At 45.1% G+C, this 18,325-nt stretch overlaps 2 protein-coding genes across 2 annotated transcripts in view; one reads left to right on the forward strand and one right to left on the reverse strand.

The window, feature by feature from the left end:
* Positions 1-18,325, forward strand: part of PLXNA2 (plexin A2) — a 563,332-nt gene that overhangs the window by 391,607 nt on the left and 153,400 nt on the right. The window contains exon 13 of the mRNA XM_086923371.1: positions 16,770-16,921. Within this exon, the coding sequence (XP_086779497.1) occupies positions 16,770-16,921 (152 nt within the window). The remainder of the gene's footprint in view (positions 1-16,769; positions 16,922-18,325) is intronic.
* On the reverse strand, positions 1,740-4,180 carry LOC147712711 (uncharacterized). Its single transcript, XM_086923370.1, has one exon. The coding sequence runs from the start codon at positions 4,178-4,180 to the stop codon at positions 2,510-2,512; it is 1,671 nt and encodes a 556-aa protein (XP_086779496.1). The 3' UTR covers positions 1,740-2,509.

An 18,325-nucleotide genomic window follows, 5' to 3' on the forward strand; every position in this document is an offset into this window, starting at 1 on the left:
TTTGGAGAGCCGCATGTTTGCACATGCGCAGTGCTTGGCGAGCCTGCACCCCATCGGCATCAAAGTTTAAGCACTTAAAAGATGGACAGGTGAGCGACTGCTCTCTAGCGTGATACTCACTCCAGGTGAGCGACTACTCTCCAGCGTGACACTCACTCCAGGTGAGCGACTGCTCGCTAGCGTGACACTCACTCCAGGTGAGCGACTGCTCTCCAGCGTGACACTCACTCCAGGTGAGCGACTGCTCTCCAGCGTGACACTCACTCCAGGTGAGCGACTGCTCTCTAGCGTGACACTCACTCCAGGTGAGCGACTGCTCTCTAGAGTGACACTCACTCCAGGTGAGCGACTGCTCTTTAGCGTGACACTCACTCCAGGTGAGCGACTGCTCTCCAGCGTGACACTCACTCCAGGTGAGCGACTGCTCTCACTCCAGGTGAGCGACTGCTCTCTAGCGTGACACTCACTCCAGGTGAACGACTGCTCTCTAGAGTGACACTCACTCCAGGTGAGCGACTGCTCTCTAGCGTGACACTCACTCCAGGTGAGCGTTGGTACTGTATGTTGGTTTAATGTTTTTCTAATCGGAGAAACAAGTCTCTGATGACGTCGGAGTGATTAGCATAACTGTACATTATTCACGCAAACGTGTGTACAAGACAGTCGTAGAGCAGTTTCATTGACTTTCCAACATACCTCTCCAGATTAGCGAGCTATCTGTCCACAAAGCTCTTCACTGCCTTATCAGGGATATTACGCACTATATACATCTACAAAACAGACGAAGACCACCTGAACGGAGTAGTTTCAGTATACATAATCTACGTTAGATTGTTCCTTCTGGACCTGATGGTCTGTGACTCTATGTATTTGTTATCATGCAGGGACTGATAGAATTGCTTTTGCGCGTACAGTATTGTGTAACTGGCGGCAGTATTGTATTACACCATTTATATAGCTCTCACTACCCCTATGTGGGGGCGCTGAAGCGCTTGCCTTCATGGGTGGCATGCTTAACCCTGTAGGTCATATACCTAAGTTTGGGATTTTTCACCAAGTTTGATGGTTGGGCACCGCAAGATTGTTGATGGCGCTCAAGGTGTTCGTCTCACGTTCTTCATATGCAGAGGTAGAATGCGCCCTCTCTGCGGACCTCTGCTGATGTCATTCCATCTCTGGAAGTTGGTGTCATTGTTCTAGCTATGAACATCTGCTCCACTGAGGACCTCATTTAATGGCACACTGTGCTAGAGTATGTGTGCCACCAGTGCCTAATTTGAGCTGGTGGGTTCTGCTGCTCAGCACTGGCACTTAATTGTCAACAGGAGCACTTTTGACGGCTGCCAAATGGTGGCGCTGTTTGTGTAATTTAGAGATGAACAGAACAACATTTGTTCATTAATTCTATAAACAACTAATGCCTGGAGGAGCCAGGCCATCCTTATAGCTTTGGGGCTCTCGAGCATACTAAATTATACCTCTTATGGCAGTGTGATGATTAGTAGTTGTGTAGGTATTGCCATGGCAGTGGCATTAGGTTGTGCGCGCTGCGATGGCTTCCTGACGAGGCCAAATTAAGCACTGCCCTTCCTCTACTAGCCTCTAGGTGTCATGGCTGCACCTGTGTCTGCTTGCTCTCTTTGCGCCTGGGTCATCATCATGATCACCTGACAAAGTTGAATTCTTCTACCTCGGCCAGGTATGTTTACAAAGGAAGACCAGCAGTCGGAGGTAACTGAAACATAAAAAGATTTATTGCGCTCGAGCGGGTACACCACCTCACAGCTCCATGTGGCTATGAGGGAAGTGGACAACTTACAATAGTCAGAGACAGCCTTATATACTTTTGTGCTTCATAAGCGTAGGTGGGGATGGATATGATAAATCAGCAGCTGTCAAGGATGATTAATGATCTCCAAACAATATCACGTACTGGTCAGGGCCAGTGACTCTGGAAATATGTATACTTGGCTTGCTGAACAATAATATAAAGGTTACTCACTAAACCCCATCAGTCATCAATAATCTTGTGATACACAGAAATAAAGCAGAACTATGCATAACTTGTGCCAAGTATAAACATGGGCGGGCTTGTGGTTACAGAGTCAGGCGCCCATTTGATTAGTCATCCGGATACAGAGCAAAGGTTACATCTCTTGTGTCAACAACGATTCATTACCATCAGCAGTCTTTTGTTAGCTGTAATCTATTTGGAATTAGTTAGATAGGAAAGTTAAGCAAATGAGTCATTGACCTTTAAGCAACATACCCTGCTCTACTTGTGCGTCATAAGGTGAAGTGCAAACATATGCTCTGGGGTCGACTGGTGTATTAACATTTCTTTGTGCAGATGAAGCGGCCACACCATATGTGCTGAGGTGGCAAGCTAAAGAGACTAATACAAAATGGTGGCTAGGAAACACAAAATGGAGGAGCTTTTCGTCCATTACTAAAAACTGTATTTCCACAATCGGCCCTTTGGACGCAAGGTCCAACATTTTGTTGCGGCCTAATGCACATGTTCATATATGGGCCGGCTGTTACTATAGTGGGCCTCATTGCGCTCATTGACGTAATCAACAGTATTTGCGTCAGGAGGGTTATTATCTGAGATATCAATGTCCATCAATTGTTGGGTTACAACATCCCTCATAATAAGAGCATTAGTCACAGTTATTGGGGGCATTGGGGGTGGTTTTAACAATCGCCCCATACACTGGCAACACATGGGCAGACAATTGATTAGAACACAGCACCCTATTACCACAAGGAAGATAGCCACTAGAAACATCCCTATCTTCCAGCCCCAGGCAGATAAGGCGTTCCAAAAGGAACCTACAGGATCCCAGGGGCCAACATCGCTATGAGCCTGGGCACCTATATCATATAGTCTTTTGACAGCCTGCCTAACCGATGTTGATGAGTCAGGAATATACGTGCAGCAAGATACCCCGATCACTCTACAGACTCCACCCCGTTCTGCTAACATCATGTCTAACACAATCCTGTTTTGAAGAGAAACTAATCTGAGAGCCTTGAGCTCAACTGTTATGTTCTCAATTATGCCTGCTGTCTCTTCTATAGTAGCTTCTAGTAGACGGGACAACCTGCGTATGTTTCTGGAATTTATGGCAGGGCCATACCAAGGAACAAAGGCCTTTAGTACATCACCAGCTATCTCAGCCGCTGTATCCCCTTGATCAACACTCCTCCTACCTCTCAGAGTTCTGGATGCTTTATTCACTTCTGCAGTACTTTTTACAGACATTGCTGGTGTTACAAGACCTAGGTGACAACAGCCACCCCAATTCACTGGTAGCCATATATAGGCCCTGGAGCCACAAATGAAATAAACTGAGTCACCGATATAGAGTGGAACAGTTATTTCCTGGGAAGACACTTCAAATGTCATATTGCAATTGGTACTATTCCCCATGTTGGCGGTACCGTTGCTCCTAATACATATACTCCCAAGCACACTACGCTGCCTCATTTTCAAAAAAGGTATCTCTCTGGTGTCCCTATGGAGCGGAGGTGTGCTATCATTTTTTACCAACAGCAGTGGGGTGAATATGTTAGAAAAAGGGAACGTTGCATTTGGCAAAATAACTCCAGAGCAATTTCCTGACTGGAGAATGTCTTTGTCATAATGGGTGTACAAGGAGGCAGTTGGTGTTCTAGTGGTAGAACGGGAGTTTACTAAGTTGCTGAAGACCCTTATTAGCTCAACTTTCAGTATTGCAATGTGTAATGCATAACAGGATGCTTCAAATGGCAGGGGTACTTGGAGAAGGGGTATACCTTCGTCTACATAGGCTGGGAATTGCATACAGATCCAACAATTATTTTTATCAATTACTTGATGGGTCTGATGAAGTAAGGTAAGGAAAGAATTATGACGCATCTCCTCTCTGTGATCCATATCCTCTGGTGGTACTGTAACTGAGGGGACAAAGTCAGAGGGAAGCTCTGATGGGAGCGGGGCTGTTTTTGCAATTGGATGGTAGAGCTCTAGGAGATACAATAAACCGATGACCAAAGACATTATGCAAAATAACATACAGAATATGCATAGTTTGGAGTACCAGCGCCCCCTTTTGTTCACATTAAGGGTGGAATATGTATCCTCCATTTCTAGTAAAGGAAGATGTCTAGTTGTTCTTCCAAACGGAAGTACCATTCGCTCTCAGAATTTTTTTTGATTTCTATAATCTCACAAGTGCGGCAGTTCAACAGTGTTCGTTATAGGCCTCACTGTTTCAGACCTTGCAATTGGCAAATTTGACCTCACACCCTCTCCTCCTATGGGTCGCTGGGCTTCGGAGGTATTTCTTTATTCTCTTTTCAGCTCAGAGTCGGCAGTGTCCTTATTTTACTAACCTCACTGCACAAGTTAGTCCTTTAAAGTTGGCACTATTCAGTGCGTGGCAGTTGGTGCTTGCTCCGTCCTAAGCACTCTTCATCTTCCTTGGGCGTAGATTGTATCCTGATGCAGCTTGTTGATCATCAATGCGTGCAGGAATGCAGTCACCAGTCCTTCGGTCAGAACGGTCCTCTTCCGGGGGCAGTGCTGGCCAGAACGGTGGTGCTCTCTTCACGTTTGAAAGATGAATCCAACTTTTATGTCCGTCACATCGAACCGCCGTCTGTGTGACTAACAGAACCTGCGCTGGCCCTTTCCACCTGGGCTGCAGGCTGTTCTTCCTCACAAAGTTCTTGGTCAGGACCCAGTCCCCGGGTCTGATGTTGTGTACTTCTCCTTCCAGAGGCGGGGACCATGTGTCTCTGACCTGTTGGCGAATGGTAGACAGGGCAGAAGTTAGTTCTTTACAATAGTCCAACAAAGCAGAATGCGTTAATTCTTGCAACTTTGGTGGAGAGGCAAACCCATAGACATTTGCTGGTTTCCCCATGACCACTTCATATGGAGAAAGTCTGTTTTTGGATGTAACAGTTGTCCTCATGGAGAACAAGGCTAAGGGCAATGCATCTACCCAGCTGAGAGTGCTTGATGCACATATTTTTTGCAGTTTATTTTTCAATGTAGCGTTACAGCGTTCCACAAGCCCTGCTGCTTTTGGGTGATAAACTGAATGAAAACTTTGCTTTATCCCCAACCCTTGGCAAACTAGGTTCATTATTTTATTCGAAAAATGTACCCCGTTGTCACTCCAGAGACTCCTGGCCAAGCCATAGCGGGTGAAGTACTCTCTCAACAACATTTTAGCTGTGCTCAATGCGGTGTTATCTTTTAAAGCGAATGCCTCCACCCAGTTACTGAAACTGCATATAACGACCAAAACATATCTTTTGCCATTGGCAGGGGGCATTTCTATGTAATCCATCTGTAGGCATTCAAAGGGGTATTCTGGCAATCTGAAATGGCCAGGTGGTACTTGTATTCCCTTTCCCACATTGTGGAGAGCACAGGTCATACAGTTCTTGGATAGTTTTACAGCTGTCTTCCTAATGTTTTTGTTGACCCATATCTTTTCAATGGTATTTGTCATTCCATCAGCCCCCAAGTGTGCGGGACCGTGAACCATGTGAAGCATGGGTAGGAGAAAGCTGTCGGGCAGGACCCACCTTTTCAAGTATCCCTGTGTGTGCATCCAAGCCCCAAAGTGTGTGTCAAAGTAATATCCTTCCTTAACCCACTGCTTCCTCTCCTCTTCACTTGCAAATTCTTGAATGTCTTTTATCTCTTTGTAGGGATCAATGTTTGTCTCTTCCTTATCAGTCTTTGACACTACATATGTTAAAGTGTACTCATTCAACGCAGTGTGTTTTGCTGTTTCATCGGCAAAGGCGTTTCCCTGACCTACATGGTCTGTGATTTTCTTGTGTGCGCTACACTTCATGACGGCCAACTTAGTTGGTAATGCAAGGGCATTTAGTAGTCTTGTGATCAAGGTGCCGTGCTGTATTTTCGCACCTCCAGATGTGATGTACCCTCTTTCGGCCCATAATCGGCCGAAGTTATGTGCCACCCCCCATGCATACTGACTATCAGTGTAAATGTTTACGGCTAAGTTTTCTGAAAGCTCACATGCTCTAGTTAGGGCAATCAACTCGGCTGCCTGAGCAGACATCTGTTCTATTTTACATGTTTCTACAACTGTTTTATTGGTTGTGATTGCATAGGCTGCAGAGGTAGTTCCATCTGGTCTCTTTAGACAAGAGCCATCCACAAATAGTGTTCCATCGACCTCTTGCATAGGTGTGTCCGCCAGATCAACTCGACCCTTCGTTTCAGTTTCAGTGACAATCACGCAATCATGTTGTACTTCATCCTGCTCCGAAGGGAGAGGCATCAGAGTAGCTGGGTTTATGGTGTTACACCTCTGCAAGGTCACATTAGTGGCCATCAGTATTAGCTCATACTGAGTCAGCCTAGCATTAGTTAAGTGCTGAGTTTTGGTTTTATTCAGCAGTATGTCTACTGAATGAGGTACGTAAACCATAACTGGATGTCCAAGTACAATAGAGTCTGCCTGTCTTACTGCAGCAGCCGCTGCAGCAATATTTTTGAGGCAGTTCGGTAGGCCCCTTGCTACCGGATCCAATGTTGAGGAAAAATAGGCACATGGTCTATTCTTCTCTCCATTTTTCTGGGTTAGTACAGCCATTGCGCATCCTTCTCTCTCATGTACGAACAGTGCAAAATTCTTAGTGTAATCTGGTGTGCCCAAAGCAGGTGCATTGCATAAAGCAGTTTTCAAAGCCACAAAGCTATCTTGATGTTCTTTATCCCAAGGAACAGGATCTTCCACATCTTTGTGAGTTAAGGACAGTAATGGTTTGGCCAGGTAAGAAAAATTTGGTACCCATTGTCTACAAAAGGAGACCATTCCAAGAAATGCACGCACATCTTTTTGAGTTCTAGGTCTGGGAATGTTCTGCACTGTTTGTATTCTTTCAGATGATAATCTCCTCCCACCTTTCGACAGGAGATGACCTAAGTAAGTTACCTCCTGTCGACAGTATTGTAACTTAGCTGGCGAAACCTTGTGTCCATGCAGAGCAAGAAATGTTAGAACATCATGCGTAGCCTGCTTACAAATGTCCTCTGTCTCAGCTGTGATCAGTAAGTCGTCTACATATTGCAGTAATACTGTACCTGGTGGCAAAGCACAGTCATCTAATTGTCTCTTTAATGCCTGGCTATAGATGCTAGGGCTTTCAGTATACCCCTGGGGAACACGACAGAATCTATATGATCGCCCTTGGAAACTGAAACTGAACAAATACTGACTGTCTGGGTGTATGGGGATACTGAAGAAAGCGTTCTTCAGGTCTATGACAGTAAACCACTGGGCTGAAGGTGGTACAGATGAAAACATTGCTGTAATGTCAGGTACAACTGGGTATTGTGGTTCCACTATTTTGTTTATGGCTCTCAAATCAACAATCATCCTATATTTGACCTGTCCCGTCCCATCATCACGTTTAACCACAGGTAAAATGGGACTGTTACATGGACTGCTTGTAACTTCTTGTATGATTTTACGTTGTAATAAGTCTGATATGACTAATCTAATACCCTCCTCCCCTTCTTTAGATATTTTATATTGGGGAATGCGAGGTAACCTGACATTCGGTTTTACTGTAATATGTACTGGCTCAATATCCATTTTTCCTACATCATTTGGTCCATGTGCCCATAATTTTGGATCAATATCCTGTAGTTCAGGTGGTATGTCATGTTTGTCTGAAACCATGTATTGTCTGGACACGTCTTGTTTTTTACAAGTCAGATAGACACCATCTGGTGTACAGTAAATAGTAGCATGCATCATTTTCAAAGCCTTTAAACCAAGTAAATTTAGTGAACATTTCTCTGTTAGTACAAATGGCATACTCCCTGTTATAGGACCAATTGTGAAATCCAATGGTCGCGAAATGGGGCTTGTGACAACAGCATTTGAAAATCCCACCGACTTATCTAACCTTCCCGAGAGAGGAACATGGGGGAGCAAGCGGTGGGAAATCGATGTATTAGTGGCACCAGTATCTAGGAGAAACTTTCTCTCTTCACCTTCAACTACCATTTTTACATATGGGCCTGAAGAATCCACTGGTATCTGCACTCGCTCCCTGTCCTCTCCTGGGCATCCCTATTGTGTCCAGTCCTCGTTGTCATCATATTGTGTATAATCTTGAGTGAAATACGCATTGCTCCTATTATTGTCAAAATAGTTTGTCTGCTCAGTGTCACTATAATTTCTTTGCTGTCCTCTACCTCTCCCCCTGTCTACACGGGGAGTTGAATTTCCTCTGTAAGTGTTTGCATTATTTCTCATACTTTGACCCTGGCCCTGTAACAAAGGGCACTCGTTCTTCCAGTGTCCCTCCTGATAGCAGTTAGCACATTGATTGTATCCTAACCCTGCTCTCTGTTGCGCCGGAGCTGAAGCAGCTCGACCAACCCCACGACTACGTCCACCTGCCCTCTGAAAATTTGTACGTCCTCTTGACCTTCCTCTGTCAGGAAAAGCTTGCTGCATCAATGCCTTTGTTTTTAATTCCTTCATTTGCTTATCCTTCTTTCCCTTCTCTGAGTTTCTCTTATTCTCATAATAGCACGCCATTGTCAATAACTCAGCTGGATCTTTAGCAGTCCAGGTACTTTCGTATGTTTTTATACTGTCCGATAGCTCAGGTAAAATGTTATTAACAAACTGGTTAGCAAAAATGCGCTTTCCTTGTACTGTCTGGATGTCCTGTCCACTGTGTCCTTTAAAAATCTCTTCTATTCTGCTGAAAAAATCAGTCACTTCTTCTCCCTCCTTCTGTCTACATGCAGTCATTTTATCCCAGTCTACTTTTTGTCTAGGCAGAATTTCCTGCATGCGTGTTATAATGTGGCCAGGTAAATCTTTTAACACTTGTGGCACATCCTCTCCTGCTGCTCTGAGATTATCCGCAGCTGCTATGGCTCCCCAGTTAATATTTGCGGAATTATGATCTCTAACTGGACGCCATAGTTCCTGCGGTACTAGAAAATCAAACAGAAGATCGACATCTTTCAATATCATGGGCGTTAAACTAAGAGCAGATTCAAGATGCTCATAAAACACTTTCGGATTACTTCTAGGATCAGGCAACTCTTTCTTTAAGGCCAATAAGTCAGCCCTAGTCCATGGAGTGTGTACATATTGTCGGACGGCGGCGCGACCTCCTGCCGCAGGAATTGGGTGTACTTCTCTCATAGGGAAGGCTGAAGCATTATCCCTGAGTTCTGGTCCTGGGCCATAATGTTGGTGGATATGTTTATTAGTGGTATCACACATAATGGCATCTAGTTCTTTTTGGTAATGATAACATTCATCGAATGCATCCTTACACTGTATGTCTGTTAATATGGAGCTCTCGCTATCCCTCCATAATTGTCGTAACCATCCTGGTGATTGTAAAAAAACTGTACTGTTGTCCATTACGAGACGACAATGGTTAAACAATCTATTTGCCATACTATTAATGACAAAGTTCCTAGCTCTTAACTCCATTCCTTCAAATGTTTCTCGGGCTTCTATTTTAGTTATTTCCCCTAAGTCCATCCATTTCTCTGTCATTTTCTTTATAATATCTTTCTCTGCTACGCCTAATCGCGTGGGCCTAACATACGTGTCTGATACCCGTCTGTCCGTCCTTGGTGAACCAAGGTAAGGGGAACCCAACCAATCGTATGGTCTGTGTGTATATACTGTGGGGGAATCACTTTGTGAGACCAGTGGCGTCAGTGGTACTGGAAGTGTCACGCTGGGAAGTGTTAGGGCGGGCGGTGTTGCTGAGGGGTTTCCTACAGATCCATGTGCGCCCTGCGAACCAATAGTAGGGGAGGCTGTTTGTTGGGCCTGAGCCGGTACAACAGGGGCGGATGCCTGTTGGACCGACACGGCAGGAGGGAGCACATGCTGAGTTTGCGGTTGGACAACAATGTTAAGTGGTTGGCCTCCAATACCGGGACCTGGGGGAACAGGATTTTGAATATTATACGGGGGAGGCTTGTCTAACAAGTCCTCTAATACCTCATCGACAGGCGGGCAATTTCTTTTGTCTACTGTGACAAAACACTTTTCTGTTTTCATCCGAAATTCTCTGTCATGCTGTTCAATATTTTCATTTATCTTTATATCATTATATTCTGCTACTTTGGCCGTAGTTGTTTTATTTTTTTCTCTTTCCCTGTCTTGTTTTTGTTTCATGGCCCTAGTTCTAGCAGATTTCTCCCACGTTTGAAATGCCTCAAACATAGCAGGTCGGACTTTTCGTTCCATCATACATTGCTGTAAATACTGTAATTTAGCTAAATCAAAGGTACCATCGATAGGAAACTGTAATTCCTTATTTTTTTTTGTGTACTCATGCCATATTCTATTGTATAGGTTCACAGTTACTCCTTTTTTTATCATCAATATCCAACCAGGACTGCCTTCAACAGGGGTGGGGACGCTTTCGTCCAACCGATAACCTGAACTTACACAACAGAACGTTTTAGAAATGCATTTCTTCATTGTTCCTATTATTTTTAGTTATAACTATTCTTTTACCCTTTTAACCACAATTTATTCAAAACTTGGTTACAAAACTTATTTTTATCAAAACATGCAACAGAACAATCTCACCAATCTGTGGTGTGTCCTTGACTCGTCCTTAAATCGTCCGACTGTTGGTCTTCGGACAACACGTCTGTTTCAAAAGGGAGCAGCTCGTGGACCTCTGCCGGGGAATCCTGTTGTCAAGAGGCCAGTCGGGACTTCAGATGGCAGCTGCTGCGGAGAAACGCTGTCTCCTTCGTGCAGGGGCCCCTACGATCATTCGGTCCTCAGTCGCACCTCTCAACCACGGACTCAGGTAGCCGTTGGATGTCCCACGGAGAGGTCCCACCAGAGTCGCCAGCTGACAAAGTTGAATTCTTCTACCTCGGCCAGGTATGTTTACAAAGGAAGACCAGCAGTCGGAGGTAACTGAAACATAAAAAGATTTATTGCGCTCGAGCGGGTACACCACCTCACAGCTCCATGTGGCTATGAGGGAAGTGGACAACTTACAATAGTCAGAGACAGCCTTATATACTTTTGTGCTTCATAAGCGTAGGTGGGGATGGATATGATAAATCAGCAGCTGTCAAGGATGATTAATGATCTCCAAACAATATCACGTACTGGTCAGGGCCAGTGACTCTGGAAATATGTATACTTGGCTTGCTGAACAATAATATAAAGGTTACTCACTAAACCCCATCAGTCATCAATAATCTTGTGATACACAGAAATAAAGCAGAACTATGCATAACTTGTGCCAAGTATAAACATGGGCGGGCTTGTGGTTACAGAGTCAGGCGCCCATTTGATTAGTCATCCGGATACAGAGCAAAGGTTACATCTCTTGTGTCAACAACGATTCATTACCATCAGCAGTCTTTTGTTAGCTGTAATCTATTTGGAATTAGTTAGATAGGAAAGTTAAGCAAATGAGTCATTGACCTTTAAGCAACATACCCTGCTCTACTTGTGCGTCATAAGGTGAAGTGCAAACATATGCTCTGGGGTCGACTGGTGTATTAACATTTCTTTGTGCAGATGAAGCGGCCACACCATATGTGCTGAGGTGGCAAGCTAAAGAGACTAATACAAAATGGTGGCTAGGAAACACAAAATGGAGGAGCTTTTCGTCCATTACTAAAAACTGTATTTCCACACACCCTCTTATTTCCCTTTTGTTGTAATTCTACATGCTGACTCGCTTCCCTGTCTTGCTGTGGACAAGAGACGATGTATTTTCCGATCGGCCACTAGATGCCGCTGTGGCAGCACTGCCTCTGCTGTCTTCACCCTCCTCTCTGGGATCCAAGTCAGCACAGCATGTTGGTAGAAGTCACAGGTGCAGAGAGAGCAGTGTGTGTCTGTTCATTTTCTCCCTCCCTAGCAACTGCCAGGATTTCAGCATATTATTACTGCATGCTAAGTGGCCCTGTTTAACGATTGTCGGTTGTTGCCTCCCCTTTAAGTCTCTTCCAAAACTATACCTGTGCTGGCTGCTCTGTGTCCATGTCCTGGTAGGGGTGCCTACTGCATTCTCTGCTCCATCCCAAATGTAATTCAATCTCATTCTCTGGCCACAAGAGGACCCCGCCGAATAGTCTTCTGCTGGTGGTTACATGTATCATCTGTCTGGCTGGCCATTTAGTGCCACTACTGCAGTCTGTATTGCAACACAGGGCCTCTGTCACAGCCATTTTTAGGTCTACCCTACCAAAGTTGCTGTCTAGTTGCAGAAGATCTCACAGTCTGCTTAAAGCCCCCACATTGCGCACCACGGTTGGCCTTAATGTCACTCTAGTTTGCTCGCTTCTTCTTTAAATGGCTTGTCTTGTCCATTTGTGTGTGTCCGTCCCCTGGAGCATAGCGTCTTTACTTGTGAATTTCCACTACTCAGTTTTAGGGAAGTACTTTTTTCTTTTTGTTTGAGCACTAAATAAGAGGGCATGTGTTTTCCAGATGTCTCCTGGTGCTTTCCTCCATTTCTGCTCCTGTGTAATCTCTCTCGTCCGTGTCCTTCTCTCCCCATGCTCCATGTCACTCTATCTCTCACTAATGCCCCCCCCCCCGACCCCCCATGTCGCTCTATCTCTCATTTCCTTTTTCGAGAGCTTGTAAAGTTTCATAAAGGTTAATCTCTTGGTAGTTTATGGGCAGTGTCCCAAGGCCTACTGCGTTCGGAGGCAGGGTGGAAGTGAATGATGTCTTGACACACCTGACAAATGGCATCACCGATTGCCTGTCTCGATTCAAATACTCACAGTAAATGCCTTGTGTATAAGTCCTGGATATTCAGGTATAATTAACAGCAAAGACAGTAGTAAATTACAACTATTCATAGGAAAAGCTTTTTGAATCAGGCCTCATGTCTTCTGCACTGTTTTTGCTCTTGCACTAAGTTATGCCCATGTGCCCTTATGCACATCTTGAATGTGTGCCACAATTAATATAACCTGTAAGTGTGCACACTGATTTCTCGGTCGGTTTCCTAGGAGAGGTGAACTATGGACGCCTTGCTGTGCTCCATGAAGTGCGCTTCTTGCTCCAGTGCAGCCTGACTCATTCTTGAGCAGCGGCAGCTCCTCCGTTAAGGCAGGGGAGCGTCGCCCACTGCTCTCTCCACAAGGAAACCATGAAAAATAAAATAATAATAAAACAGCTTATTGTCATTTTATTTTTTCTCGCTGAGCCCAATCTAGGGCGGGCGGGGCCATCCTGATGTACAGCAGCTGAAGCAGGGAGGAGTGTTTGGCACTGCTGCAAGCACGGATGTCAGTTTTCCGGCGGTCTTAGTATGGTCAAACCGACATGCACACTCAGATCTCTCCACCCGAGATGTGCTACACAACCAGGTGGAGAGCGGGCATATGCTCCCAGGCCCTGACTGAGCGTCAAACCAGCACGTTCAGACCAATCCCATCGCTTCTCTCATGCTGTATATTACCAGCATGAGAGCACCATCTGGATTGGTGTAGGGGATTCTGGGAGCCTGTGCATGGACTGTTGGGAGTCGAGAGGAGCAGAAGAGCACCGAATCGGCGGTCGGCAGGTAAGTACTATTTTTTTTTTGTTCTCATTTTTCGCCCCGCGCTGCCACGCCACTTTTCTTTCCCATCAGCCACCACTGCTCTTGAGTCTGCGTCCATGTCCCTGGCACTGTCACACTACAGTACTCTTTAGTCACTTGCCATGTGACAGCAGGCACCTGCGTGCAACAGATTCACGTTGGGTTTCAGTGAGTGCTCTGGCTGCTTGTTGTTACATGTATCGAGCACTAGACTGGCTCCTAGACAGGGTAAGATGGATGCCACGCCTGCCAGATTCTGTATTGGAATTGCCATCATAACGTCTGTGAAGATTTGGGCGCCCAAATTTGCGTATTTGGTGGCTGCCTACTGCTCCTCCAGCCACCCGGATTAATGTAGACACCTGTGACGTCACGGTACTGCAATATAAAGTTGTGTTTCTTCTGTTATCAGATTTTCGGTGAAGGTTCAGAACGGTATTAAGGTATATTGTAGGGCCCATGGGGGATTGCTGCATAAATACGATCCTATTTTAGCACAAGTGTGTTGAAGTTACATTCCCATCAGGGGAGTTATACCAGAAATATTCATTTGTATAGAAATGGAAGAGCACAAGGCATGTTTTTATGAATGCAGTTGCCTCAGTGAACCTGGAGCACTTGATTGTATGAGAAAAGGTGAGATATATAATATGTGTGACTGTGAGGAGTGAGATATGACTTCAATTCTCACTTGTCACCCGCGAGGGCACGGCCATAATTCAAGAGAGTGAACGTCGACCGTCAAGCTGTACGCGGAGTGACTGTCGAGTACAAAAAACACTTCCTGTGACACGTATCCCTTATTCTTATTGTATATATGTCAGGAGGCACAAACCACAGTGGTGCTTATAGTGTATTCAAAATGATTAGTGCGCGAAAGATACTTTTTTCATTATCTTTCACAATTTTGAATGTATTTGTAATATGGGCTCGAGGAGAAAGCTATGCCCTTTCCAAATTAAAGACACAGAAAGACAAGAAATGGTGAAGAAATAGGATATTTTTTACGTCTTAGTTAAGTGAAACTTTAAGCTATTTTTTTGGGTGTCTTATATTATTAGGAAAGCAGTCCCTGGCAGGAAGTAACTGGTGCATACATTTGCTTTATCAAATGAGTGGTTCCACTGCTCTGGTTGATGGTGAAACTTTCATGGGTGTAGTGGAGGCCTATGGATCGTCACTAGGTAAACATTGTGCCATCGCCTAACAGGGGCAGAAATCCAATACTAGTCCGCTTTCAGTTTTGTTTAAACACGTGGCTAAAAAGCCGATGCTACATCATTCTGGCCATGCTGCAGTGTCACAAACTTGCTCATCAGTAGCTTTTTTACCGCAACTTCAACAGTCTTTGAATTCACATGGAAGTAGTGCTTTCTCCGCCCTTCTCCCAGCTGTCCTTGACCCCCCTGCAGTCCCTGAAGCCCCTCGCCGATGCCCCATCTCAAGAGCCTTGTGCCTTTCTTATACCCTTTGCACCCTGCTCCTATCCCCGCGCCGTTCTCTTTCCACTCCTCATGGAGGTGCTGTGAGGGAGGGAAGCTTGTTCTCCTGCACTTGTGCTGTGCCTGTTCTGTGAGGGAGGGAGTCTTTCATTGGTGTGCCTGCTCTGGGAGGGAATGAAGCTTGCACTGCTGATGTCCCTGCTGTACTTTTCTGTGGTGAAATGAAGCATGGAAGGCTGAGTTTGTGTTGCAATGGTGCACGCGCGAGGGAAGCTCACGCCACGTCTGACATGTACAGCCCGAGTGCATATGAGCAAGCTTCCCTCCTCTCAGTACAGGTACAGATTGGCAGCAAAAGTGCAAGCTTCCTTGCAGAACTGGGGGAGCAGTGCGGATGTAGTGTAAGCTTCCAGTCAAGCACAGACACAGGCAGGCGATAAGGGATTGCGAACAGAGCTCCATGAAAGACGGCATGGATGAGGCAGAGCCCCTTGAGATAAAGGTGGACCAGTTGTGAGACATGGGTTTCCATAGACCCCCTGGCCTGGACCCCTCGTGCCCAGATTCCCCCAGCCCTGATCTGATGCGGGATGATCCCAGCAGAGCTTTGGGACAGATGACGTTGGAGACACCGGGTGGAGCTCGGTTTGTCGTTCAGTTATTCCGCTCTTGATTAGGGCAACGGTTAGAATGCACCGGGCATGCATGACTGCCAAATGATGACAACTGGCGACCTAGAAAAATATGGCAAATTCACCTTCATGCACTGAATACTGGCAGTATATTGTAACCACGATTTGCATCATGAGAATTGCCAACTGCGTTTCTTGTATCATTGCAAAATGCCGTGTTGACTTATACAGAAAATCAATAAAGATATATTTATTATAACTGAGCCCCATGATGGTCAAGAGGCGGGACAGGAAGGGAATACACAGGGCATAGGCGGGCTGTCGAGCAGAGTGAGATGGAGGAATGTTTGTTTACAGTTTTGCTTCGGGTAGTTAGGTACAAACCGGACACAAATAAGGCTTAGCTCTATGGGGGGTGAGTAGAGACCTGAACAGAGATAGGTTTTACACTAATGGTGCCCAAACTGTGTCTTTGTTTTGTCTTAATCAAGCTCAGTAAAACCTTTTTCACTATTCGAAAACTGAAAATATTGGCTTTGTCAGTGCATGTTTGAAAAATGTAGGGCGTGCTCCCTAGTTTCATGCAGCATGAATAAAACACTTAATTTTACTGTGTAAATGTATCAATATAAAATATTTTTAGTGGAATTACTTTTGAAAGGAGGCTTGTACAACCCGGATAGAAAAAATAGTTGAACATTTAAAAGCCTGCATTTCTGTACCTAAATCCTTCTTCTGACGCCTACTCCTCTGCACTGTTTGTGTTTCTACTGAATGCGAGGATCCCTGTTCACCTTTACAACTCTCAGTCTTCCATGTCCTAAGCTTCAGCTCCCTCCACAATCATATCAGGGCCTTTTCACCTTGCTCTGTCGCGTGTATTTTTGTGTGCTAACAATTTGGAATGTGGTTATTGTTGACCTTTGCAGTATATAGTGCTGACCTTTAGATTGTGATCTTCTTACCTCCATATTCTGGATTCTGACCGTGGTTGTACTGTTGTGTTTATCCACTCTTTCCAACCTCTAAACCTCTCAGTACTTCAGAACCTGACTTTGGCTGTGTCCGTGTGTTTCCTTCTCAGATCATGACCATGTCAGGTCCTCCTGAAGGTGGAACGAGGGTGACCATCCACGGCGTGAACCTGGGCCTGGACTTCTCTGAGATCGCCAATAATGTCCAGGTCGCAGGCGTGCAGTGCCGGCCGCTGGAGGAGCAGTATATCATCGCCGAGCAGTGAGTACCCTGCGCTCTGTGGTCGCTGAGGATTTAAAACCGCGTACTAACAAACTGTGTACGACAGGGCAAGGTCCTCACGTATTACGCCTCACACTTACAGGGGCCATGATCTCTTTGTTTACACCACTCCCCTGTGTGCCAAGAAGGGTGTGAGCAATGATGTTGTATTCACGCTCCTTCTCTTGTGAGTCCAAGAGGATCAGTCGTTAACTTCAGATATACACTGGGACAGTGTTCCCACTACATCCTCATGAACATTTTCGGTACACCAGAAGGGGGTACATTTTTAATAATTTTTGATCTACATATGGAAACACAGGGAATTCCTGTGGTTGGGGCAATGACAACTGAATTGGGAGGCAGATGGCAATGTCAGAGCTGCAGCTTGGTACAGCAAATGCCACCAATCGCTGTGTCTACGGACTTGTAGAGAGCATTCACCGGGGGTGCAGTTCTGATGAGTATAACTCATCTCATGTTCATGGGGTACACATGCCAGATCTATGTGAATTTGACAAAAACAAATGGTATGAATGAACCTTTGATAAATGAATCCTGATTAAAAATGTATCAATGATTGCTTGTGTGATAAAAGGTTTGATGGGGAGACCCCTGCCCTACTCAACTTCTTCAACACTTTTCTTTTCTTTGGCACCGGACTGAATGCCAGAGCTGATATTCCCCTGGTACTCAGTGCCTTTGCAGTCACACCTTGTTTTGCCTGTGTAGATTCACACACATACTCTTCTTATTTCCAATCATTGAAGCATAGCAAAGGCATGTGTTGGCCTGGTTTACACTGTTTGATAACATGCCTGTTCTGTTGTTGGGCGCCAGGTGTTTCTTTTGCCTTAATCTACATTGCTGCTTTTCAGATCGCTGAGGTCCAGATCTGTTCTTTGTTGCATATTACAAGGTGTTTGTTATTTTTGTAAAGTGTTGGATTTCAGCATGCTAGTTTCCCTATTGGCATCCAAGGTTTGTACGACCACCACTTAATATTGAAGGTATCCTGTTTAGTAATTGTTGAAGACCAAACAGCGGGGACAAACGTGTAAAGCAGTGAGGGGCTGCAGTCTGTTCACATCGGTTCTATTCCATTCTGAGTCCCATGAACTTTTAGCATCCACTCCAATATGTGTTTTGTCTACTATCCAGCCATTGATATTGTTTGCTGTTATGATTTGATAGTGCAATTGTAGCTCAGAACTCCAGAATCTGTCTTGATGAGCTCTCTACACATGCTCTCAGACGCTAGTGCTGATATGCTTCGGGTATCTCTTTGGTTCTTTAGTACATACATCTGATATTTATGTTCGCCGTGTCTGTGCAGTATTTAACTGGTATCTGTCTTTGGTATGCTTCTTTTAGCATCCGCTGGTAAAGTTACATCTCTTTGTT

This window comes from Lissotriton vulgaris, chromosome 5 (assembly GCF_964263255.1).
Source record: "Lissotriton vulgaris chromosome 5, aLisVul1.2, whole genome shotgun sequence".
Lineage (NCBI taxonomy): Eukaryota > Metazoa > Chordata > Amphibia > Caudata > Salamandridae > Lissotriton > Lissotriton vulgaris.

Coding starts and splice junctions, on each gene's coding strand:
- LOC147712711 (XM_086923370.1), bottom strand. CDS start 4,180: ATGGTACTTCCGTTTGGAAGAACAACTAGACATCTTCCTTTACTAGAA.